At 33.8% G+C, this 27,629-nt stretch overlaps 1 protein-coding gene and 1 long non-coding RNA gene across 10 annotated transcripts in view; one reads left to right on the forward strand and one right to left on the reverse strand.

Moving 5' to 3' along the window:
• Positions 1-27,629, reverse strand: part of LOC309631410 — a 187,596-nt gene that overhangs the window by 114,518 nt on the left and 45,449 nt on the right. The gene's annotated exons all lie outside the window — the stretch shown is intronic.
• The window catches only part of ATF2 (activating transcription factor 2), an 82,860-nt gene that overhangs the window by 50,271 nt on the left and 4,960 nt on the right, over positions 1-27,629 (forward strand). For all 6 annotated transcript variants that reach the window (XM_082397710.1, XM_082397715.1, XM_082397713.1 and 3 more), the window contains 4 exons: positions 472-558; positions 12,324-12,473; positions 15,030-15,236; positions 25,392-25,497. In XM_082397710.1, the coding sequence (XP_082253836.1) occupies positions 472-558; positions 12,324-12,473; positions 15,030-15,236; positions 25,392-25,497 (550 nt within the window). The remainder of the gene's footprint in view (positions 1-471; positions 559-12,323; positions 12,474-15,029; positions 15,237-25,391; positions 25,498-27,629) is intronic.

Below are 27,629 nucleotides of genomic sequence, written 5' to 3' on the forward strand. Positions count from 1 at the left end.
ATTACTTTTTATGCCTAGTTATACAAGTTTTAACATTCTTTCCTTTCATATTCAAAATGGAAATGTGACAGATCTGTGAGAAATTTTGCATCAATCACTTTAAATATTATTTTCTATAAGAAGGAATCATTTAAAAAAAGGAATTATGAAAATTGAAGATTAGGAAAGTGAGTGTCTCAGAAAATTTGACAACTTTTGAAGGATAAATCAGGATTAAGATCAATAAGGGTTCAGATAGAGATACAGTTTTCTAATTCTGAAGTCTCAATAATTATATCAATTATATTTATATTAATAATATAAATATTAATATACATTTTCTATTAATGTATAGTATAGTCATGTAAATATTCATACCTTATATATTGATTATAATATGTAAATTATTATAGCAGCCATTGTGCAAATAAAAGTACAAATCTCATTTTGAATATATTCTCTAGCAATTATTTTTCAATATCTTCTGCATAGCTTGTTCGACCAGTCACCATGGTGCCTAGTGTTCCGGGAATTCCAGGTCCTTCCTCTCCTCAGCCAGTACAGTCAGAAGCAAAAATGGTAAGCAAGATTTTATTTGTTCTATACATTTCTTGAGCCTGTTTTGAATTAGTTTTTTCCATTAAAGCCCACTTCAAATGCACAATTTAGATCAAATTTTATAAAATCATGGACTGTATTACATTACAGAAGAACCAGAAAATTTGGAAAAGGAAAGCTTTCATTAGCTTAGTGACAAGCTACTGATACTTTAAAGCAAATGAATGGATTGGAAGTAAAGTTCTAGTTCTTGTCATTGGTTTGTCTGATTTTTGGTGTGGCTTTTTAGATAAATTCTCCTCCTGCTGGAGGCTAGAGATATTGCAGCTGAAACTAGAAGTAATCATCTGAAGGCAGTGCTGATATAATGAGTGGTTGTAAACAGTCATACAAATGAGTAGAACAGAATTAACTAGAATTCTGAAATAGTATATGAGTTAGTAAACATTACACATAATATAAAGAAAAACCATATTTTTGAGTTATGTTTCAGACACTAAGAAATTGGTGGTAAGGAATGAACTATAGAGTAGGAATCAAGAGACATATTTTCATTTTAATCCTGATTCTGCTCTTCAGTACCCCTAATCAAGCCACTTTAACTTTTCTGAGACTCATTTTCCTCATCTGTGAAATAAAGGGGTTAAACTTTGATTTCTGGGGTCTCTCTTAGCCCCAAATCCTACTAACTTGCTAATTTTCTTGGTAGAAGATCTGAAGCTGCTGCTGTGGGATGGGGAGTGCGGGGGGTTGGTTTAGTGTAATTCTCCCTTCTATAGTCTAACACACTTTAAAGCTAATTCTTCTTAACTACAACCAATGAATCGATAGATAGTTTTTAGACACCTATTATTTGTTTCAGTTCTATGCTAGGCACTATACTAATAATATAAATCTGTACACATGAAAGCCATTATGTATCAATATTATCACAAGGCTTTAAATTTTTTACTGCTATTCTCCATTAGTGCAAATAATCAATCTGAAATTGGCATGGGATAACTTTTTTTTTAACAGCCAAAACTTATATACCATCTGAATGAATAATAGTTGGTTTAAGAGTATTAAAATTAGCTGGTTATTGATTGTGGTGAGGGAACTTGAAAACCCAAGAGGGGAATTTTTCACATAACAGCATGTTCAGGTCAAAGTCATGGAAATAACTAAGATGAATCTTTTCCACTTGATAGCAGAAGAGCTTCACTGGGAATGTGTTTTACACTTCCTACTTTAAACATAACTGTTCTAATGAAAAATTCAATTAGTGAAACTGAGTAGAGTAGAAATAGAAGTTAAAGAGATCCTGTTGTTGTACACTGTATCTAAAAATATTTTTACATATTCAGTGGACTTTTTTTCCCACAAATTAATTCCAATGGAACAAATCAGATTTAAAGAAATACTTTTGGCTATAAAAGATTAGGCCATATTTGTAGAAACTAGTAAACTTCCCTGAATAACTTTTTCTTTTAATCGCTAAGAAATTTAATAAGAATAAAAGTGTTTTGTATGCTTGTATATTAAAAAATACCAAAGCTACATTTCACAAATTTATATATGAGAAACAGTTATTGGTTGAAAGCCCCAAAATAGCATGGGGAAGTCACAGATTGCCCCACTTAAATTTAACAGTCCAATTAAATTTCTTATTAGAATATTGTTAACATATAAAATAGCCATATTTAGGTGATTGCCTATTTTAATTGGGATAGTAAATAAGATTGTCCTGTTTTTAATTAAATAAGAAGACTCAAATTAGTCCATTTCCTTTTTTTTTTTTAAGCTTTTTGTTATGGAACAATTCAAACACATACAAAATAAATAGGTTTCTATAATGGACCCCCATGTACCCATCATCCAGCTTCACTTATTAGCGATATAACTGCCATTCTTGTTTTATCTGTACCTCAGACCACTCCCTACCCTCACTCAATTATTTTTTAATAAGGCTTTCTTAATGTAAAATTTACATAGATTGAAATGGACTGATTTTATCTGTACAGTTTAAGTGCATTCATGTAACTCACACCCGTTATGGTATAGAACATTAACATCTACCCATCATGTTTCTTTATTTCCCTTCCCAATCAGTCCACCACCCCCAACTGTTCTTATATTTGTCACCAGCAATGTAAATGGAATCAATATATACTCTTGTGTTCAGCTAAGCATATGTCTATGATATTTATCCATGTTGTTGCGTGTATCAAACTTTGTTTCTTTTTATTGCTGAGTAGTTTTCCATTGTGTGAGTATACCACAATTTCTTTATCCATTCTCCTGTTGGTGGACACTTGAATGGTTTTTAGTATTTAGCTGTTGTGAATAAAGCTCGTATGCACATTCTTGTATAACTCTCTTTGTGGATGTATATTTTCATTTAGTTTATCTACTTAAGAGTGGAATTGCTGAGTCAGAGAGTAGGTATACATATAACTTTATAATAAATTGCCAGACCTTTTGCCAAAGGTTTACATTCCTACCAGCAGTGTATGGGAATTCCAGTTGTTCCCACATTTTTGCAGACATTTGGTTTTGTCTGTTGTTTTTATTGTAGACATTCTAGGAGATTGTGGCTGCATCTCTTGGTTTCAGTTTACATTTCCAATTAGCCAGACATTATTTGTGATATTTTTTGCTCATTCTTTAAATTTGGTTACTTGTCTTTTACTATTGTGTTATAGGAATTCTTTATATATATTCTAGATACAAATTTATATGTAGATATGTATATATACATATCTCACGAATATTTTCTCAGTCTGTAGCTTGCCTTTATTTTTCTTAATGGTATACTGTATTATCATTGATTGCTACTTTTATATTTTCTTTCGTCTACTTAATTGGGTTTAATTTGCTTATCTTTTTTTAGCTTCTTAAAGTAGAAGCTTAGATTATTGATTTAAATCTTTTTACCTTTCTCATATAGACATTTTAAGCTATAAATTTGTCTCTGTGCACAAATTTTGATATGCTGTATTTTTATTATTTATTTTCTAATTTCCCTTGTGATTTCTTCCTTGAACTGTGGGTTATTTAAGAGTGTAGTGTATAATTTCCAAATATTTCAGGGCTTTTTATCTGTTTCTTATTGATTTCTGTATTAATTAAATTACATTGTGGTTTGGTAACGTACCACCTTTAGTATATTTGATTGTCCAGTGAATCAGTTTGATTGAAGAATTTTCAGTGCTTGACTATCATTATCATCATTATCAAGTATACTTATATATTGGTATAAGTACAAAACAAATCTACCAACCTTTGGGAATAACCCGGAAATAGTTTGGGTTTTGTAGTTTAATTCATGTTCATTTATTTTGCGTCAGCCTCATTTAACAGTTATTTCTAATGATTGTTATTTATTTAACAAACATTTCTTGGGTACTAAGAAATTCAGCAGATGTGATCTTAAGTTTTGAGATTTTTCTTGCAAATGTTTCCAATGATCATCAAGAGAGTAAAAAAAAAAAAGTCTTCTTATCTTTTTAATATGCCATTATTGATTTTTTTTTTCCAACAGGTATGGCAGTTAGGATTATATTGTATCAATGAGGTGTTTGGCTCTTGTTTTCAGTTTTTTGATACCCTTGATGGTGACTTTTGTGCACAAAAACCATTATTGAGAGTCTGCTTTTTAAAAATAAAGTTACAAATTCAAAAACTTATTTCTTCCCTAAGTTCTCAAAGCCAATTTATAAATCCAGTTGTATAGCGATCACTTTTAAAGGGCTTAAAATAAAATTAAACATGCTAAACTTCATTTTAAACTTAATATATCCTGTTTTCTCTATAGGTACCTCATTGTCTACCATACTTTCCCAAGTAATTCAATAACTCTTAAATATAGATATAATGAGGGTTGGTTTTCTTAAATATTCCTGTATTATTAAGAGGCTTAGTAAGATTATCTTAGTTCTTCCAACTAAAATCACAGGACTAAATCAATCTCAAACATTTAAAACTGAAATCCAAGGGCAGTCTCTTACTCTATGTGGCAAGTTATTTTAGATACATTTGTAACATAAAATACAAAATAGTTACAGATTGTTTCTAAATTTAGATTAAAATGTCAGTGTCACTGATTACTTTATTAAGCATCAAAGGGCTAAAAAAAAAAGATTTACTAAATAAAGAAATAATTGTATAATTCTAACGGGAGAAAGTTGAGACTAGGTTCATATCCCATTGCACAGAGGTTTCTTTTTTTTTAATTAATTAATTTATTTATTTATGGCTGTGTTGGGTCTTCGTTTCTGTGCAAGGGCTTTCTCTAGTTGTGGCAAGCGGAGGCCACTCTTCATCGCTGTGCGTGGGCCTCTCATTATTGCGGCCTCTCTTGTTGCGGAGCACAGGCTCCAGACGCGCAGGCTCAGTAATTGTGGCTCATGGGCCTAGTTGCTCCGCGGCATGTGGGATCTTCCCAGACCAGGGCTCGAACCCGTGTCCCCTGCATTGGCAGGCAGATTCTCAACCACTGAGCCACCAGGGAAGCCCCCACACAGAGGTTTCTTAATGATCAGATAAACGATCATGGGACTTAATTCTTTCTATCAGTGATAGAATTCCAGTTCCATGCTCTCCAAATGAGTGGTCTCCAGCTCACATCCCCTAGATTCACGTTACACATTAAATAATTTTTCTGACTGTTTACCAGTCTGTAGCACCCCAGCAAAACTTATAATTTCTTCTTTCACTGCTTCAATTGGATTTTGCTTTGTTGTTTTCAACTCTTTGATAATATTTAAATATCCTCCCTGCTTGATTCTGCATCTCTGTTAAGGATTTGTTTGACCTTTGTGGTCACAATCTGTTAATGACATGCTAAATAGTGCAGCAATGGTGATTGTGCTAAAATGTGGTTAAAAAATAATGTTTGAGAAATGGCAGCATTGGAACACATAAGAATGAGGAGCACACTACAGCTGAAGAGAAACTTATTTGTATCCTAAGATAGCCAAGGATGCTTTTGTGGTGCCCTGATTTTCAGATGCCCAGTGCTTACAGGAAGATTTATATGCATTGTGTTTGTGTCTACTATAAATATTTAAATAAGATCCTTCTTTTTTGCTAAAGAAATTTCTTCAGAACAAGTTGTGTTATGTTTTGTTTTTTAAAAACTTTAAGTGTTTGGAAAAGTAAGCATAGTTTTAAAAAATATATGTGGGGGTCCACAAATACAAGATTACCTAGTATATTTTAATACTCTAGGAAAATTCCTTTTATCTACTATTTTCACAAAATTTCACTGGATCTCACCAGATTTAGGTTTAGGGGTTTTGTTGGTCATTAAGCACATTAAACCACAGATATTTGCTATCTGTGTTACTCTTATAATAAAACAAATTTCCTATGTAATATTTGTAATCAAAAAGTAACTTCTGAATAAGAAAATGTTAACCATCCAGGAGTTTTGTTTAAGAAGATTTAGTAAAGTATCTAAGTAGTATTCCCCAGAATCATTCCTGTAAGACTTGTGTAACAAACTGAGAGATATCTTTGCACACAGCGGGTAGCCGGTAGGTTTTCTGCAGGGGGTTTCTACTGAGAGCTGACAGAGGGCATCTTGGCAAATGTTCAGAAACCTACATTATCTTAGTTGGGCCCTGCATGGAACTTCATGTTCAGCAGAATTCTTCTGACCTGCCTCTGCACGCCAAGCGAATCAGCAAACACCTAATGAGCCCACTCCAAAGAAACAGACTCTCTCCCAACGTACTTCATTTTCGTATGTTCTCTGGGGGTGGGGAGACAAGATTTCATGAGGACTGATGATGCTGCAAAGACTACAATAATGATAATTAACTTGCTGAATTTAGAAGATTATGCTGTTAATTAGTTGCAAAATAAAGATAAGTAATAGAGCAGCAGATGGTAGGATAACACCCCGGAGAAGGAGGGTTATTACTCTGATGAGCTTTTGTGGCACATATGAAATATGGATCTGACTTTTTCATAAATTGTTTCTAGAGAACATTGTGTTTTTTCTTTGAACTATGATAGAGTAGTTTCTTCCTACCAAGTTCTGACAGATGTGATAAAATTTGTTTTCAGGGGTACAACATATAACATAGAAGTTGAATAACAGATTATTTTTAGTAGATAACCTCTTAAGATGAATGTCAGATTGGTCAGCACAACAGACTATTTACTCTTTAATTGACACAATCTCTAAGAAAAAAGTTTTCAACATAGTAGTTGAATTTTACAACACTAAAATTTAACTCAACATTAAAGCACTAAGTCTGCTTAGAAATATAGTAATAAAGATTTTAGTTTTCTTTCAGTGTATACCTTTAGTTTAAAATTAAAATTATGCCTAGCTTTTATTGTACATGTTAGAGAATATAGACTTGTTAAATCTTATTTACTTTCTCTGAGTATTCAATCTTTATTTACTTAACTAGATTTCTCTATTGATAGAAATTTTGATCTTAGTAATGGACTGACCAATGTCTGATACTCTTCTTAATGATTACTAAAATATACTTAGAATACTTAATATTAGACAAAAGCTCTAGTTTGGAAAAACTTTTGTTTAAAATATGTTTGTTCAGTGAAGTAAGAGTCAACAGACAGAATTTCTGGTCCTAGCTCTGTTTCTCTTATAACTTGCTCTGTGATTCTGGGAAGTAACTTCACTCTTTGGGCCTTAGTTTCTTTATCTGTAAGGTGGTAATTGAACTAATTGATTAGCTCCAAATTTCTACTGTAAAATAAATATTATATTTATATGTTTTCATTAATTTGGGGGGGACCAAATAGTTGCCCTTCTTTAAAATATCTCTAACATATATGTGGGTGGATTCTAGATATCTTTATATTAGTTGTAAAATGTATATGAATCACTATTTAATGACAACTTTCTTCACCTAACCCAGTGTAATTTTTTTTAGTGTACGTGTGTTTTATTGCTGTTTAAAAAAAAAAATCTGCAGTTCAAAGCAGTGTTAATTAACCCTTGAAAATCTTTTTCTTACATTTTGTACCCAGTGGCACACTTTTCCAAGTTAGACCCATCGTAATCAATGTAACAGCATGGAGTAAACATTAGAGCTTCCTCCCTAGATGAGTACTGTATACCCTAGGGCAGTCAAGAGAGGATAATGAATGCTGCTTTTAAGTGCTCTATAAGGTAGTAACTTGCCCTACTAAAGATTATTCAAGAGAGTGATGTTTATGTACTTCAGACTCCCCTATGTGCAGTTACTGTATTTCATTAATTCTAAGAGTTAAGCTTTTCACTATAAAACTTTAAATGCTCTTCTGTGTTTTCTACCTAAGGACTTAAAAATGTTTTACCAACACATAATTTACCAAGCTTCACATCTCAACCAATATGTATATTTATGTATATTTATATATCCAGAAATGAAAGCCCTAACCTAACTCTGTAGACTGGTTTTTAAAAGATATAAGTATGCACACTCAGATCCTCCCCCTTCTGTTTATGTGACCCACACTTTCAGACTCCAGTCTTTTTACTTTCAGTTCTTTGACCATTTAGCCTAAGTATTCCTACCTGATTACAGCCAACTACTGGCTTTGGTCACCTACCTAATTAATTTTAATCCATCCACTTCCACATTAGCCCATCAGTTATGAGTGTCCCAGTTTCCTGGATCTTAGCTGCTAATGTGGTCATTTCTGCTTGTTTAAAAAAGAAGGAAGAAAAAAAGGAACCAGGAATCTGACTTGGATTCTGAAAGATGCAGTGTATCACATGGTCTTGAGAATACATTTTCCATAATAAAATATGTCTGAAGCTAAACCAGTCCTTAAGATGAACCCCTAAGTACTTTTTTCCCTCTAAGTATATTTTGAAAATACAAAAGTATAGGGACTTTCCTGATTATTTGGTGTCCTCACCCTGACACCTGTGCTAAAAAAATAGAGGCCTCAATAGCTGTTTTTGAAAAAAGTAAGGAAGGGACTTCCCTGGTGGTCCAGTGGTAAAGAATCCGCCTTACAATGCAGGGGACGTGGGTTCGATCCCTGGTCAGGGAACTAAGATCCCACATCATGCCTCAGGGCAACTAAGCCCGCGCGCCACAACTACTGAGCTCGCGTGCCTCAATTAGAGCCCGCGTGCCGCAAACTACAGAGCCCACGCACTCTGGAACCCACACACCACTACAGAGCCCACGCACCCTGGAGCCTGTGTGCCACAACTAGAGAAGAGAAAACCCGCATGCCACAACTAGAGAGAAGCCCGCACACGACAACAAAAGATCCTGTGCGCCGCAACAAAGACCCAGTGCAGCCAAAAATAAATAAAATAAATAATTTTTTAAAAAAGTAAAAAGGAAGTTGATATTTAAGAAATCCTTTGGGGGCTTCCCTGATGGCGCAGTGGTTGAGAGTCTGCCTGCCAATGCAGGGGACACGGGTTCGAGCCCTGGGCTGGGAAGATCCCACATGCCGCGGAGCACCTGGGCCCGTGAGCCACAACTACTGAACCTGCACGTCTGGAGCCTGTGCTCCGCAACAAGAGAGGCCGCGATAGTGAGAAGCCCGCGCGCCGCGATGAAGAGTGGCCCCCGCTTGCCGCAACTGGAGAAGGCCCTCCCACAGAAACGAAGACCCAACACAGCCATAAATAAATAAAAATAATTTTAAAAAAAGAAATCCTTTTATGAGTCAGGTAATTTTGCATATTATATTTAATCTTTACCTCAGCCCTGCAAGGAAATTATCATTGTTCCCAATTTTACAGACAAGGAAACAGACTCATAGGTTGAAATGATTTGTTCAGAGTCACACAGATTGTTTGAGGCAGAGTTAAATTCTAAACAGTAAAGTGTCTTCTCAGCTGTATACATTATGTATGCTAATATGTATATGGTATACATTACATATACTAACCTGTGAAGATACTAGGACTTTACATATTGTGGTGCTATTTGCAATTCATAAAGAAGTATTCAGTCAGAAAAGATGGAAAAAACATACCTGATCCTAGAGTGACATGACTTTAGCAGTTGCAGTATCAGACTTGGCATTCCTAATCCTTTGTGGTTGTCTTTCATGCCGCGTGGCTTGCGAGATCTTAGTTCCCCAACCAGGGATTGAACCCGGGCCCATGGCAGTGAAAGCGTGGAGTCCTAGCCACTGGACTGCCAGGGAATTCCCTTGTGGTTGTCTTCTGAATCGTCAAGCCATCCAGCCTCAGATTATCTTCCTTAATTTTTTCCTTTTTCTTTTTTCTTTCTTGATTTTTCCTTTTTTCTTTCTTTTTTTTTTGGTAGGATAACATATGTAACATGATGCCATGGAAAAACTGTGCACTTTGAAATTAAGGAGATCCACGTTCAAATCTAGGATTTTAACTAGCTTAATGGCTGTGTGACCTTGGGCAAATGATCTCTAGTGTCCTAATCTGTAAAATCAGAATACTGTTTATTAGAAACTCATTGAAAAACTACTGATAATGCAACAACAGGGATGGATCTCAAGTGCATTATGCTAAAGGAAAGAAGCCAGATTCAAAAGGCTATACACTGTATGATTCCATTTATATGACATTCTGGAAAAGGCAAAACTTTGGGGATCAGAAAACAGACTAGTGGTTTCCAGGGGCTGTGGGTGGGAGGAGAGTGTGACAGGAAAGAAGCATGAGGAAAGTTTGGGAAGGTAATAGAACTGTTCTGTATCCTGATTGTAGGGGGTGGTTGCACGACCGTATGTGCTTGTTGAAACTCACAGAACTGTACACTAAAAAGAGGTCATTTTACTGTATGTAACTTACACCTCAACAGAACATTTTTTACACTACTGACTTTGTTTTTAAAATCATACCCAGAATCTACAATGATTAGCAGTAGAAAATGTCCATTAACACTTGTCTAGTTAGAATTACTGCTTCAGTGGAAATTTTGATCTTTTCATATATGCTTCAGTTTTTTTTTTAATTATTATTTTTTGGCTGTGTTGGGTCTTAATTGCTGCGCGCTGCTTTCTCTGTTTGCGGCAAGCGGGGGCTTTGCCTGTTGTGGAGCACAGGCTGTAGGTATGTGGGCTTCAGTGGTTGCAGCATGTGGGCTCAGTAGTTGCGGTGCGAGGGCTCTAGGGCACGCGGGTTTCGATAGTTGTGGCTTGTGGGCTCAGTAGTTGTGGCTTGCGGGTTCTAGAGCACAGGCTCAGTAGTTGTGGTGCACAGGCTTAGTTGCTCTGTGGCATGTGGGATCTTCCCGGACCAGGGATTGAACCCGTGTCCCCTGCATTGGCAGGGGGATTCTTAACCACTGTGCCACCAGGGAAGTCCTGTGCTTCAGTTTTTAAGGGATCTGGATCAATTATAGATGGTAAGAAGATATGTACAGGTGAAAATAAAGAAATTACAAATTTTCTAAATTGTTCTTAGTTGGAATAAATGAAAACAATTGTATTAGAATCATTTGGGAGACTTTTTCTAAAGCTCTTCTCTATTATCTACTCCTTTATGCTATTTCCAGGGAAAGAAAAGAGGAAAGGTTGCCAAGAATCTGTTTTTAGCATGTGATGCCAAGGCAGTTAATTGACTTCTAGGAAGTGTGGGAAGCACTGGGTAGACTGCAGCATAGTTCTTGTATCAGTATTTGTAACCTCCCTCCCCACCACATATGCACCTGAGTGTGGATCTTAGGAAAATGTAATGACATATCTCTTCACCAGATTTTGTTATAAAACTATATTTTGAGCTCAAGGTCTACTTCTGAGTTATTAAGAACAATATCATCAATAATAGTCCCAGGTCTCTCAGATCCCTGAGATCCCTTTCATTGCCAAGATACTATAATATGACTATTTTGTGCTAATTATTTCATATTTATAGATCATAACAATAAAACCACCCCAAAGATCCCATGTGCCATTTTCAAAGAAACCAATTTCTGTCCATTAGCAAATATATTTGTAGCAAATCAATGTACCAGTTGCTAAAAGGGATGCAAAGAAATAAAAGGCAATCTCTGCTCTTAAAGAGCTTACTGTCTGGTTGGGGAGATAAGACACCTCATATATTTTTGCTGATAGAATAATAAGCTTTACTCAAATGGTGTTTTCTTTGTTTTGTTTTAAAGAAGTAGCCATAAATGTCTAGAGCTTCATTATAACGCTAGATCTGCCATACTCTGACAGTGAGTTGGGTACCGTTCACTGGCAAAATGGAACATAGTAGAAGGGATAGACTTGGAGCTAGGTCTGCTTACTGGTGACAGGGAAGACCTAAGGGAGGCAAACCCAGCTGTGGGTTCTAGGAGGAGGTTCAGTCTGACAGTCAGTACAGGGGCCTAAAAAATGCAACAGCAGGTCATTGTCCAAGTAAGCAGTGACATCAAACCTGCAAGCAGAGATCAAATGGACTCAAATCTGAAAAAGAAGATATTTAGGTCTAAGAATCTAGGCAGAGCCTGAAAAGACTGGGATATGGGATATAGGAATGGGATAGGAGAAAATAGGTGAAACATACATTATTAACTTGTTTTGCTTGAACAAATCTAGTTATTTTCAGTCAACAGTGTTTTTAGTTTTCACTCTTTTCTCAAAATTGATTAGGAATAGCAAAGTACAGAACCCTCTAGTAGTACTACACAAAAAAGACTCAGGCAAACTTTCCAAAGGTCCTGTTTGTCTTACTGATATTTAGGAACGCAGTGGAATATGATAACTCAAAACTAATATTAAAGCCGAATGTATGTATGTATTCCTTAACAAGTAATTTCTTTTGGTTAACCAAAGAGTATGCTGGGAGTTGGATTTGGGTGGAAAGCAGGAAACTTTTTTTTAAATTGGTGTTTGCATTTCAGAGATTAAAAGCTGCTTTGACCCAGCAACATCCTCCAGTTACCAATGGCGATACTGTCAAAGGTCATGGTAGCAGACTGGTTAGGACTCAATCAGAGGAATCTCGACCACAGTCATTACAACAGCCAGCCACATCCACTACAGAAACTCCGGTATGTGTGTTGTTTTTATCATTCAGTGCTCAGTTATCCTTAAAAAAAAAAAAAAAAAAAAAAACACAGTGTAACTTAAATGACTATATGCTTTGAAAAAAAATTTCTGGTAAAATTTTTATTCCAAAAGTGTATAAAAAGCCTTAGGAAAAGGTAGTTCAATGTAAAAGTATTGATACAAAAAATAAATAAGTAAAAATAATCAATCAGTTGTTACTGCTCATGGCGCCCTGTAAATGTTTCTGAGTGTCTGTATGTTGGTTTGACATGGCATAATGTCCATCAATACTTTTTAAAGAAAACTTTTTTTCTGTTGATTGTATTCAACAAGTAATGTATATAGGTATTATATTACTAATATAAGTCAAACGATTCTTGAATTAACATTTGTGAAATACACCAAAGGAGCAGATAGGCTTAATGGCAGCTATTTATACCAGAGGCCCTTTTCACTTACCTTTAATTTGTTACTGCCCATTAAATGATTGATATTTCTATATATCTGCAGTATATTTCTACAGTAAGCATTACTATATTTCTGTTAAATGTTTGAGCTCTATTTAGACCTTTTATCTTCTCTACTTAAAGAATATTCACATTTAAAAGTAACACTTTCCAATTAAACACAGTTACACAGCAAGTTTTAGACTGCCTACTAAGCATGGGTATTTAGATTACTGTATTTTATCTTTGTGAAACTTAAGATAAAGTGGAATGTAGTTGTGGTTGTCGTCCACTAAGCAACTTTACTTAGGGGCCAAGAGAGAGAGGAAAAGTGAGTATGTTCTCATGTCATAATTCAGGGGTTAGCAAACTAGCTCATGAGCCGAATGCAGCTTATGACTATTTCTTTGTACAGCCTGTAAGCTTAGTATGGCTTTTACATCTTTAAAAGTTTATTTAAAAGAAAATAAATGAATATAATTTATTTTCTTATACTAACTGTAGTTTTCCTGGATCTAGTTTTCATTTATAGCTTTATATTTTATTGTATTGGAATGAAGCTCCATGAAGGCAGGACTTTTATCTGTTTGTTCACGGCTGTATCACTAGCATAGTTCCTGTATTTTTTTCAATGAAGTGGAATGAATGAATCACTGGAAGGAGGGAGAGAAGGAGGAATATATGCTTCTACGTAGCCTCAAATCCTTGTTAGGGGTAATGATATACAAATATAACTCTGTAATAGTTTCTGCTTACAGTACTTGTGATTAGCCTTTGCTGTAGTAACCAAGTTGTCAATTAAAAACAAAAAACAAAAACTGTTCTCTCCTATTCAGTAAAATTTTAAAACCTGCTATTATCAGTAAGTTAAGAGGATAAAGAAAAGAAAATATTTCAAAGTTACCATTCTTGCAGCCAGCCATAGAAAGATTTTTCTAAAAGATTAAATTGCAATTATGTAGGTAAAAGAATCTGATTTAATACTTGATCTTAATTACAATTAAAATACAGTATAAACGAAATAACCCTCACAATATTTAATGCTAGTTACTTGGAAAACGAATGATAACTTTGATTTTTTGGAGTTTGTAGAGTGAGAACTAATTCAGGTTATTTCCCTGCAGAACTTATCTTAAGTTTTTAAGATTTTTGCTTATTGTATAGATTAAGAGAAGATAGAAGTTTTTGTTCACATCATTTTAAAATACCATTAAGTAGAGGTAAAAGACTGGTTTTTCAGGCTGCTTCTTTGGATCATGTGTCTGTGGCCACAAAGTGCTGTTTCTTTTGCACTATTTCTAAGGGTTCATATACTGTCTCCTGTATTCAAGTGTTGTGTGGCACAATTTTGGGATTTGTGAGAGGTTGGACTGTATCACTAGTGACTGAAGATTTCTGTCTCTGGCTGATCCGGCAGGGCAGGGGGACCAATTAAAATGAAAATCTAGACTCTGTGGGATTCCACCCACCAGGAAAATGAGCATTAATAATTATAGGAACCTGACCCTTAGAAAAAGACTGACCCCAAATTTCAAAAACTTGAAGAAGAGCTGAATACACTAAAATATGTATGTACTTTCAACTCCTTAATTTTAGAGAAGCCAATTTTTAAAGAAAATTTACAGATTTAATGCTATTTTTTTATTTCAAAAATAGCATAGAAAACATGGTTTCTCATAATGAATTTAAATAGGAAGTTATTTTTTATTTTAGTACCTTAATAATTATCAAAGGATTGAATAATACCACAATGTTTGCTTAAAAGTACACTTGGAAAAATACAAGATGGAAAACTACAAGATCTGTACATGATCCATTTATATTGCATTTTTAATTTCTTTGTATTATTTCTATAAAAATGAAAATACTATACAAACTTTAAAGAATACATTCACTGTGATAGTTAGTGAGAATCTTGTTTTAGCAATGGTCATTTATTTCAAGGAATTTATTAAACCACAGGGTGATTTTCACATTGCTCCACAATATTGATGTATACAGTGAGACTTAGAAAATAAAATTAGTGTCTCTCACCTTTGCCACCCTTTACTGCCTGTGTTAATTTAATCACTAGGTACAAATATAAAAAACTTTCATTTGTGTCTATTATAGGCTTCTCCAGCTCACACAACTCCACAGACCCAAAATACAACTGGTCGTCGAAGAAGAGCAGCTAATGAAGATCCTGATGAAAAAAGGAGGAAGTTTCTGGAAAGAAATAGAGCAGCAGCTTCAAGATGTAGACAAAAAAGAAAAGTCTGGGTTCAATCTTTAGAAAAGAAAGCAGAAGACTTGAGTTCATTAAATGGTCAACTGCAGGTATGGTGCATATATGTAAATTGTTTTATTTATTTATTTATTTATTTTTAATAATTATGAACACACATTTTCCCTATTTTTTCCTAGTTAGCCATCCAGACATTTTAGGACACAATATTGGGTGTGTATGGAATCTGTAGTAAAGTGCAGTTTTATAAACCTATTTGAATACCGAGATGAAGTAATATAAAACTTTCAACACTGATACAATGAAGAAATTTTTAAATATAAGTGTTTACTTGTATAGTACAAAAGTACCTAAACTATCTGGCTTAAACTTTATAAAGTTGTGATATAGAGTTCAAACAAAGAATCTCAAAATGTAAGTTATTACTGGTATTTTACTTTTCTTATTTGTTGGTTTATATCACAACTATAAAGTTGCTGCAATTTGTAGTTTCTGTTTTTAGTTCTTTTGTTCTTTGAATTATAAATTTTGTTTTGTTTTGTTTGTTTTATTTAAAGTGAATATAGTGCTCGTGAAAGGTGCCAGATTGACAGCTTTGGAAACTGAAGGACTCTAATTATCCACAGAACAGGTACAATATGGCCAGTGGCAGTAAAAATCATTTCATACTGCCCTGCCAGTGTGCCTCAGATACATTTCTTAGGAATCTTATGGGGTATAAAGGTTTAAGGCTCCCTCCTGTTCAGTCTTTGGTAAGATTTGCAATGATGGTATTGGACAGCACTAAGTCTGTTTCCTTCCTTCTGTTTTTTCTTCCTTGTTTATTGTTGTTGTTGTTGTTAATGTTGTGAATATTCTCAAGTAAAATCTTCTAAAATACCAATTGATGAGCATCAACTAGAAAATTGATGTTAATGAATTGTAGTTGTTATTGGTCAACCTTCTGAGCTATCCATTCCTAGCTAAAAATGAATCTTCTGTGTAATCAGAATTAATGATGAGACCTGCTCTCTTCTTATATCTTTAAAGATGTCACCAATATAAGTGTCTTGTTAAATGCTTAGGAAGAAGCTTTTTCACACCAGGCGTAGCATTTAATCTAATGTAAATTTTATAGCAAAATTTTTTCATACGTGAGGCTGACATCTTCTGAACTCTATGTTGGGGGCTTCCCTGGTGGCTCAGTGGTTAAGAATCCGCCTGCCAATGCAGGGGACATGGGTTCAAGCCCTGGTCTGGGAAGATCCCACATGCCGCGGAGCAGCTAAGCCCATGCGCCATGACTACCGAGCCTGCGCTCTAGAGCCCGCGTGCCACAACTACTGAAGCCTGAGCGCCTAGAGCCCGTGCTCTGCAACAAGAGAAGCCACCGCAATGAGAAGCCCGTGCACCGCAACAAAGAGTAGCCCCCACTCGACGCAACTAAAGTAGCCCACGTGCAGCAACGAAGACCTAATGCAGCCAAAAATAAATTAAAAAAAAAACTCTGTTGTGCTTTGAATATTGACATGTTAGCTTTAGGACAAATATAATTATCTCACAAAATTTACTTTTAACCATTTCATTTTAACCATTTAGAACAAAATTAAACATGATTTACCATATCACAGAGACTTCAACTATGTACTTGTATACTAGGATATGTTAAGAAATAATATATTATCTGACAAATGAATTCTTATTCAAGAACTATTTTCGTAATGTTTAAGAAAAAAACTTGAATTTTTTCTTCTTAAAGTGAAAACAGATTATAGATACCAATTTATTTATATACTATAAATGTCTATTATTTACCAGATTTCTCTGTTAGAATATTAACTATCATCATTTAAAATTTTAAATGTCCATTTTACATTAACAAAGTGATTTAGGAGGACCTATTTTTTTCTTTTCTGTTCTTAACAAAATCATTCTTCTGAATGACTCGGCTATTTTAACAGTTATGTGATTTAAAGATAGCATTCTTTGTTAGCCTCAGTTGTCTTACCCATAGAATAGAGATAATAATACTTGCTGGTCCTACTGCTGTGGGTTGTTACATGCATCAGTCGAATTAGAATGTTTGCAGATATTTTTAAATATATTAATTTTAATAGGATAAATTTATCAATATTTTTCTTTGTAATTTGGCTTATTGTGCCTTTTTAAGAAGTAAAAATGTTTGAAAACTATAAAGCATTATATAAGTATATGGTATTATTTTCATGGTATTGGACTTTATTTAGGTTGGGCCAGTTTTCTGTTTTGACCCAAGGCATAGCAGTGTTAACAGCTTTTAATGAGACATTGCTATTTCTTTAATTATACTGCAGCACTGGTCACCATTATGAATAGCAGCAGTGCTTTATTATTTCAGAAAACCTTGGAAAATTCAGCATTCAAAATAAATGTAAAATTTACTTCGTTGATCTCTTGCTTTTTCTACCATCCAAACTGATTAAAATATTATTGTAAATTGTGTTACATTTTTATATTTCCTAATTTGGGTAGAAATTTCTTGATTGAAGGAATAAAGGCAAGATTTATCACCTAGGTAAAAGTTAGTTAACACTTTAGTTTTGAAGCAAGTGTGAAACTTTTACTTTTTTTTTTTTTTTTTAAAGACTATTTATTTATTTATTTGGCTGTGTCGGGTCTTAGCTGTGGCATGTGGGATCTTCGTTGCGGTATGCGGGATCTTTCCTTGCGGCACACGGGCTTATCTAGTCGTGGCATGTGGGCTCCAGAGCGTGCAGGCTCAGTAGTTGCAGCACACGGGCTCTCTAGTTGTGGCACGCAGGCTCTAGAGCTTAGTTGCTCCGTGGCATGTGGGATTTTAGTTACCTGAACAGGGATTGAACTTGCGTCCCCTGCATTGGAAGGCGGATTCTTAACCACTGGACCACCAGGGAAGTCCCAAAACTTTTAAATGGAAGTCAAATTCAAGAAATCACTAAGTTAAACTCTACAGTTGAACATAACTTTAGTTAATACCTCAAATTACAAACAGAACCAGTAAAGTCAGTATATTTTTTAAATTGAGGTATAGTTGATGTATAATATACACTTATATAAGTTTTGGTGTATACATCGTGATTCACAATTGTTAAAGGTTATACTCCATTTACACTTATATAAAATATTGGCTATATTCCTTGTGCTGTACAATATATCCTTGTAGCTTATTTATTTTATATATAGTAGTTTTTACCTCTCAATCCCCTGCCCCTATCTCGCCCCTCCCCTCTTCTCTCTCCCCACTGGTAAGTTCTGTTTTTCTCAATATCTGTTTCTTTTTTGTTATATTTACTAGTTTTGTTTTTTAGATTCCAGATAGAGGTGATATCGTACAGTATTTGTCTTTCTATAATTTATGTCACTAAGCATAAAAATCAGTATTTTTAATCATTAATAATTGAGTGATGGTGGCATCATGGTTAGATAAGAAAGTGTTCTAATTTTAGAGATGCATACCAAAATATGAAGATAGGTGAAATGATGTGTTATCAGGGATTTTTTTAAAAATACTTTTGCAAAAAAGAAAGAGAATAAGGTCCTTCTGCATGTGTTAACCTGGAAAAATGTCTGTAATATATTATTATGGGCAAAAAGAAAGTTGCTGGAAACAGCCCAGTGTCCATCAATAGATAAATTGTGGCATATACATCCAATGGAATATTTTTCAGCCATAAAAAGGAGTGAAAGTACATGCTACAATGTGGATGAACCTCAAAACATTATGCTTAAGTGAAAGAAGCCACACACAGTCACGAATTATATGACTCCATTTATATGAAATATCTAGAACCAATGAATCCATAGAGACAAAATGCAAACGTAGTTTCCAGGGACTGGGGGGAGGAGGAAATAGGGAGAAACTGGTTAATGGATAAGTGGTTTTACTTTGAATGGACAGATGGAGGGTGGTGGTAACCCAACATTGCAGATGTACTAAATGCTACTGAACTGTTCACTTTAAAATGGTTAATTCTATATTATGGAAATTTCACCTCAATAAATTAAAGTTGCATACTAAAATGTGTAACATAATTCTTTCTCATTAATGAAAGGTTTATAGTTAGATGGATAAATGTGTAGGTATGGAAGTTAGTATAGAAATGATTCTTTAAATAGAAGTAAAATTTTAAGAATGACATGTACCAGCTTGTAACAGTGATGAAGAGGGGGTTGGAAAGCATGGATGGTTTGGGAAGAAAGGGTACTTCAATTATGACTTTATTGTTTCAAGTGGATATATGATTTTTTTGGTTGTTTTTTAGTTATTTGTCATATAAAATAAAAACAGTTCTTAAAATGTAAGTGACACATTCTAGTTTTCAGAGTATGAAGAGTTAATGTGCTTATAATAGATTCTGGAGAAAAATTTCATTTGGTCTGCCAACAGCAAAGCCGTTAACTGTGAAGAACAGAATGACTTGTAAAGAAAATTGAATGTCAAAGAAATAATTAAACTCTACTTTATGTGAAAACATTCATCAATTCTACATTTCCTTAATAATCCTTCACGTGACATACAGGCTTAGCTGATCAGTGTAGTGGGCAGTAATGACCCATGGTTGCTTATATATTATATATAATAAAAGGTTTAATGAGTGCTGAGGTGTGACTCTTCATATTTTTACCAAATATATATTAGGTTTCAAAGAAAATACTAATTATTCAACCTTATTGCCCCACTCACTGAATTTAATTATATTTTAGCTTTCTAGAGTCATTGCTTTAAAAGCGCAATTTTATCAAATTGTATTAGATACATTTATGGTCATCTAGACCAAGAATTGGATACTGTTGGTTATAAACTATTATATTTTTAAAGGTAATATATGATTTTGTCTTTTACTTGACATGGTTTTAACCTCGTTATGTCTTTGTCTTTCAGCTATACTCATCTTGGGGGTTAGTTTTCAGTTTAGAATTTCAGCGTTTCCTTTATGAACAAAAGGCTGACTCTTCTCTTTACTAATAGGAGCTCCTTAACTATCTGTGGACAAAACTTGGAGAGTTTGTTGTGGATTTTGCTTTTAAAACTTAGGTATTGCAAAATGTGTGTGGAGTGGAAGCTTAGTAAATTAATGGAAGCATTCTTTGATAGCAGGATATGTGAGGAGTTTTCACTCATAAGTTAATAATATGGAAAAGGTTTTGCTTATTGGTCCATTGACTTAAGGGGAATGGGATCAAATCTTTTATTCCTGGTACCTAAACGATATTTTACTTTAGTATTTATCACCCGAAATAGAAAGGAATGGCAGCAGTTGGGAGATGGTATACAACATCTGTTTAATTCCTGAAAAAAATAGAACTGGTTTCCTTTTCCCCCCTGAGTTTTTCACTATATTCTAGAGGGGGAAAGGGTAATAGTGATGCCACCTCTACCTCATGCGTTTTATTCTGAGTACTTCTTTTTACTAGCCTTTACTAAAATCTTCCCAAGCCTTTACTTCCCCATCTGTCCAACTCGTAGAATAAGTACTATTTTGAAGATCAAATGAGAGAGGTAATAGAAAAGTATGTTGTAACTACACTGTGCAAATGCTACTTATTATTCATTCTGTCGTTAAGCATCTATTGTGTGCAGGGCATGTTATTAGACACAGGGTAGAACACTGAAAAAAGACATTGTCCTTAACACGTGCAGAATTTGTGGTCTGGCAGAGAAGACAGATGTGAAACAAGTAATTAAAGTATGAGAATAGGAAAAGAGTCATTCCCATTCATTTTGCAGAATATTTGCAAAATATTATGAACTCTGTCACCTTTTTTTCTATTGTTGAAGATAAAAATTAAAGAACTATTTTGTTTTCAGGTATAAGGTTTTGCATCCATGACAACCCTTAAAACTTGTGGTGGGAAGTTAAGATACTTAATCATTGATTTTTGTGAAGACCGGCTTATCTTTAGCAATGAGAAACTATCCAATATTATTTCTTTAATTTGGGGGGTAGTAGCTGAACTAGGAAGTCAAAGATCATGAATTTATGGAGTACCTGGTCATCAATCTGTGGCCAGATATCAGTGAAAAATTTTGACTGATTAATCAATTGGCTATCCTGTCATTATTTCATCAGGCTGATCTGTTTCAGACAGACTTTAAAAAATCTATTATTTGTTCATCAGTATGTAAGTAACCTTTGAATAGATACAAATAGAGTAGAGCAATGGTATAGACAGTGCCAAAATAATTACATTTTCTTTTAGACCATAATAATAATTTTCTTCAGCATCTACTTTATCTTACCAAATACACTTTACTTTGACAAAAATATCAGTAATTGCTCACATTTGAATGGGACTTCAATGTTTTCCAAATGTTTCCATGTCTCTTATTTCGCTTCATCTTCAGAATGATCCAGGAAGACAGTTAACATATTCTGCAAATATACTAAATAACAAACTAACCAGAAAGGCTTTGGAGGCTAAATCCAATTATAATCCAATCTAAAATAATCCACAGATAGTAGAGGTATAAATATTTCTTTTTTCATTTAATATTAAATCTGTTTATGGCTTAACATGTGTCCCCTCCAGATTCACTTTGGCTTAAGCAAACTGGTTTTATATATTTATATGAATACAAATATATAGATAGGTAGATAGATAGATAGATAGATGTGGTCTGTTACGGCTTTCTTTTTTTTTTTTTTCATTCTGAGGTCTCTCCATAGGATCTTCAGGGCTCTTCTCATTATATGTATGTAGGCTTTTGTCTCTGATTCTACCTGTCTTCTGATCTTTCTTTGTCAAAACATTTCAGAATTAAAGTCATGATTTATACAACTACCTTATCTAAATATTGTCTGTCTTTATGTTTAAGTCCTTTCCTTTATACATATGGGTATGAGACTATAATTCTTGAATGTTTGGATTAATTTGTTGAATTTTGCTACATTTATCAAACGATTTTAAAAATGCTGACCGGGCTTTGGCAAACTCTTATAATTCTGCCTAATGTAAAGGTTATATACCATAATGAGCCTCCTGTTTTCAGCCTCTGCTTGACCTGATCTTGACCACAAGCTTATGCTCACACTTAGGGCTCTACAGCTCAACTAAATCCACTTCCTTCAAGGTTTGGCCTTCTCTTATTCCTAATCAGCACTCCACCTGTGTGCTTTGCAGTATTTCTCACAGTCCCAGTTCTTTGCTAGCAACCATGTCCCATTTGCTGCTTTCAGTCTAGTGCTTGATACCAGTTTTTAAAGAAATTGAATATTAGGATACAATAATAATACAAACTATTGATTTAATTTAACCTTTCAATCAAAAATCACTTGAGCTTCAGGATTACCATTAGGAAAATCTCTTACCATTGTAAAACATTTTAGATCAGGATGATGTAAAAAATTAGACTAAATCTGTATTGAGCATAGCTTGAGTTTGTTGGGGGTTTTTTTCTTACAATTTCTGTCATTTAAAAGGTGTAGGGGGAAAATTGGGTTATTTGAATTTTGGAAGAAGAATAGCATACTTGTGTACTGTTATCACTTAGGTATATATAAATTACAATGTTCAAATGGTTTTATTTTTAATTTCCTCCTCTCTTCCAGTTTTTTTCTTTCCCCAAGTTGTTTGCTCTGTTAAGTGTGACTCCAATTAAATTCAGTTAACACAAATATTAGTAAGTTGTTGTAACAGGAATCAAATACCTTACCTCTGAAGTCCTTAATGTTCATTACCCATTGTTAGCTAGTGGCATCTTTAGTTTCTTCACTTGTCAATGGACCAGGTCGTCTAATTAGATGAACAACCAAAATACCACCAACTGTTAAGTTTGAATATAGAAACTGATATTCCATCCATCAGTTTCAAACCTGTCATTTAAAGAGAGATTTTGAATGTATATATTTAATTTTGAGTGCATAGGAATATTGTTTTATTGGTTAATCCCCAGAATTATTTAAATCAACTATTTTGTATCAGATTATCAACTTGTAACTGCTCAGGAATTTTATCTAATACAGCATTTTGTTTCATAATATGGTTTATGATGAATGTCCATATAGAGTATTTAGTTGAGAAGGCATTTGTGATTTTTAAAATTCTGTAATTGAGGTGATGCTGTTAAACATGGCAGTTTTCATTTTCTGACTGAGAAAACTAACAGTGTGACTATGTTGGTGAGGTTGTTGGGAATAAATAATGAAATTAGGACCCCTGACCAGTTTTATATTATTTAAGCTATTTCATTTCACCTTCTTTGGTGTTTTTTACCCCCTGGAAATAGATTTTAGAGAAGACCATGGTAATTCTGTGTACTCAGTCTATGCCAGGCTGTGGGCTATGCTCTGGGGATACAAAAAGCAAGATAATCCCTGCCCTTGAGAAACCTCAATCTGGCAGAGGTGCCAAATAAGTAAACTAAAAATTACAATCCAGTGTGATAAGTACTATGTAAATACACACATACAAACACACATACATACATACATGTATATATGGCTGTGGGAGCACAGAAATTGACACCTAACTTTTCCTATGCATATTTATATTGTACTGAGTTGACGCTTAAAGATGAGTGAAATAATTAGCAAGGCAAAAAGAAAAGGTTTTCTAGATGGAAGCAACAGTATATATTTAGTTAGCCATATGAAATTTCTATTTTTAGAGGTCAAAATGATTAAATATTATTTAATAGGTTCAAACTAATGAGAAGGGTGGTCACAGGTACCAGATTATAAAAGATTGTGTATTCTTGACTAAAAATACATATCCAGCCCTATTTCATATTATAAAAATTAATGAGAGAAACTTGTAGACGTGAGTCTCAAAATCAAGCTGACACAGCAGAGAGAGAAAGAAACTTTTTTTTAGATAATATATGTTGGATTATTCATAATATGGGTTCCCATAGTGTAATTAATAAAGAGCTATAATTAGTGGTATTGACACTAATGACTTCAGTATTCCATAGAAATTAGTTTTCTAAATAACAGCTTGTTTTTTAAAGCAAACTTTTAACCTTTTCTTTTTGTATTTTAATCACTATACACCCATTTTTGTCTCAAATGCAATATTCTAAACATAATTTAACCTTTTTATGAATGGTTCAGAGTTCTTGTAAGCATCAAGAACAAGCATTTCTGTGCTTTAATACAGTGTTACAGTTTATTGTTATTGGGGTGTGAGGAACTATTTGACCGGACAGACTTGCCTTTGGATTGCTTAACTTTTATTCTTTTGATTTGTATGTTTCTGTCATTGATCACTTAAGGAGGCATAATGAGTCTAATCTACAAAAGTATTTTACCTTCAGCTTTCTGGCTAAGAGACTGAGGGATGGAAAAAGAAGTGCTTGAGTTTTTATGTATACCTTTTTGCTGTATTTCTTCATTTAAGTTTTGGGTTCATGGATAAAATGTGAATGGTTAATGTAAGTCCAAATAAGTAGAGGTGTTTGTAAGTTAAGATTTTTTAATGTTACCAATTTATTAAATTCATATTATTTCTAACTCTTGAGTATTGGTAATTATCACTAATTTATGTGTTAATATTTGGGGGTGACCTAAAGGAATTAATTGGACTCTCTCAATTTGGAACTTTTATATAGAATCTATCAGATTAATGCATCCAAAACAAAGACTGAACTGCTCATTCTGTAATAAGGAGTGGGACAGATCACCATTGATTTATCAGATTTAAATTTAGATGTGTACAAATGGCCTAGGTCAAAGGCAATTAAGCCATTTCGACATTACATCTGCTTTCACTGGTTCCGTGTCCAACACAATGCCTTGCGATGCATTTTAGGTATCCATGATTCTTTGGTTATTTGTGTTTTCCCCTATGGAGCTTTTCCTAGTTTCTAGAAAACTGCTTAATTTAGTTTCCAGGACAAATTTTTTTACTTCCAAGTGAATAGAGTCAGTGAAATTTTATCCTGACTCCCCTGATACTTCTAATTGTTCAAATAATCAAAAAGAGCATGTAACATGTAAAAAATACCTTTGATAGGTAACCTGTAGTATATAAGCAGTCACAAGGCAAATGATAATGTAAAAAATAACTTTGAAATATGCTATCCAGTTGTGGTGTTATTTAAATTTTTATGTAAGTTGCAGGTTCTATATAAATACTAAAATATAAAAGCTAATATGTAATGATTAAACATATTTAAGCAGCATATTTTGTTTATTCCTTGGTGTTCTTTTAAAGATGTCCGATTTTCATATCTTAATCTTCACTTGTTTTAAACAGTAAAAAATGTTTAGTCTGATGCTGGTAAGGTACATAAGTTGTTTCTTCCCCAGAGTGAAGTCACCCTGCTGAGAAATGAAGTGGCACAGCTGAAACAGCTTCTTCTGGCTCATAAAGATTGCCCTGTAACCGCCATGCAGAAGAAATCTGGCTATCATAGTGAGTAATGTTCCATTACCTATAGCCTTAGGCTACATCAGTGAAATACTGCCAGAGTGAACCAAGCTACCATTAAAAAAGTGGAGACTGCAGTTCTGATATGTAATGTTAAATATCAGAAGTTCTGCAAGTTTATTATGGAATGGGGGATATACTTCTTAGAATATAGAGTTTTTTAATTTTCCTACTTCTAGCTTTTTTCTAGAGATTACTATAAATAAAATGGGTTGGTTAATAATTTATAGTGTAAGTACTGATGATATTTTGTTTATATTCTCAGAGTAATACTTTTCTTGGACTGACATAGTGAAACACTACTTCTTTTCTAGCCTCCGTTTAGTAATTTTTTTTGTCTTCACTTAATCTGTAGCAGATCCTATTGTTACGTATGAGATCCTATTGTTCTTTCTTAGATATCAGCATTGTGCAGTTTTATTGTTCTGAATCTTTAGATTGAGTCTTCTAGTTAGTCATAAAAATGCTAAAATAGAACAGTATTTAAATTATCTGCTTGTAAGTTTCCTTTTAAATATTTACCTTCAAAATGAGATTCTTCTGTTTTCAGCATTTTAGAAGTTAATTGTGCTTTTCTTCCTTGTAATGTCCTTTTTTGATAAGGTGCACAATGTTGGAACCAGCTGTTACTCTTGAATAAATGGCCAATTTTGTCCATCGTACACAAATTCGTAACAAATAACAGAGCTGGGAATGCATTAGGCAACATTCATAATACATAACCCACAGCTTTCATTTTTATGATTTAGTGATATTTCAGGATATCTGTAAATGTGAAAATTGTTTCAACCATATGTATCCACTTCGTTTTAATTTGCCAGTGTCAGTAATTCAAAAGAAACATTTTGTATTGGATGCAAACAGTTCCTCAGGTGCTCACGATAAAACTTAATGGCCACCATCTTTACTTGTAGTCATTGTAAGCAGTTTCATCAGAATGGGCAATATTTTTTAATTTAAAAGATTCAGTAGATTTAGCAACTCTCTGTTGCCATATATATTTAGAACATTGATTTTTGTCAGTTTTGAGCAAATAAATCTCAGTCCTTTGGTATCTAGTCATTTTGACAGGATTGTGAAACACATTGTGGAGTAAATTGGAACCATACAGAAATATGTTTGGGGTTTGTATTAACAATGATTGCTGCAGGGATGAGGCCATTATGGCTCCCATCTGACTTAACAACATAATTTCCTTTAGAAGTTATTGAGTTCAGCATTATGCATACATGATTTTCTTAACAAGAGAGCTCTCTTGAATTTTGATAGTTCAGAAAGAAATATACAAGTGATTCTATAAAATTAGAAGGAAAATTAACTCTTAAATTGCATTCAGTTCAAAATTATCTTCAATTTTTTAATCTTAGTTAATTTATTGGATAACCCCAACAGTTTTATCCCCGTTATCCAGGCAGTATATGCTCAGCAAATGCAAGCCAATTTTTTATTTTAAGCAATAAAGATATTTTTAAGTGTATATATGTATGGTTTTATATGCTATATCCTCAAATTGACTGAAAACCTAGATTAATAAGTTTTTAGTGAAGGTATATGAGGTTGTGAAAATGTAAGAAATGAATAAGACATTTTTGGGTTTGGGAACAGTTCCTATCTTTTTTCCTGTCCAGTTATCTAGATAATCAAATTGACTGAGGTAAGTATAGTTCTTGCATAAAATTAGTTCTCTTCAGCTCTTGGGAGATAATTGGATTTTGTAGAAATTTCAAAATTTCTATTTTTAAATTTGAAGTCTTTGGGAAAAAATCTGACTTCTCTGTTGTTTTAATAGTCAAGGTAAATACAAAGATTGTTTAAGTAAATGTTTAAATCTTGGAGAAAATGTGGAGAAATTCACAAATACCTAACACTATTCATCACATTGTAGCACATAGCAGTTGCTAATAGTGGTGAGCTATAATACTAGTTAACTCAAAACATTGTACATAGAAAACTAAGGTTTAGTAGAAATTAAGGAATATTACAAAATCTTGCAGGTAAAGGTGACAGTATAAAGTCACACAGTCATAGGGTCTCTTTTTTAACACTGGGAAGTCCCACATCCTAGGAAACCCCTCAGTCATGGGAAAATTGTGACAGTTGTTGACCTTAAGGGTCAA

The sequence above is a fragment of the Balaenoptera borealis genome (genome assembly GCF_965194805.1).
Source record: "Balaenoptera borealis genome assembly, chromosome: 6".
Classification (NCBI taxonomy): Eukaryota; Metazoa; Chordata; class Mammalia; order Artiodactyla; family Balaenopteridae; genus Balaenoptera; species Balaenoptera borealis.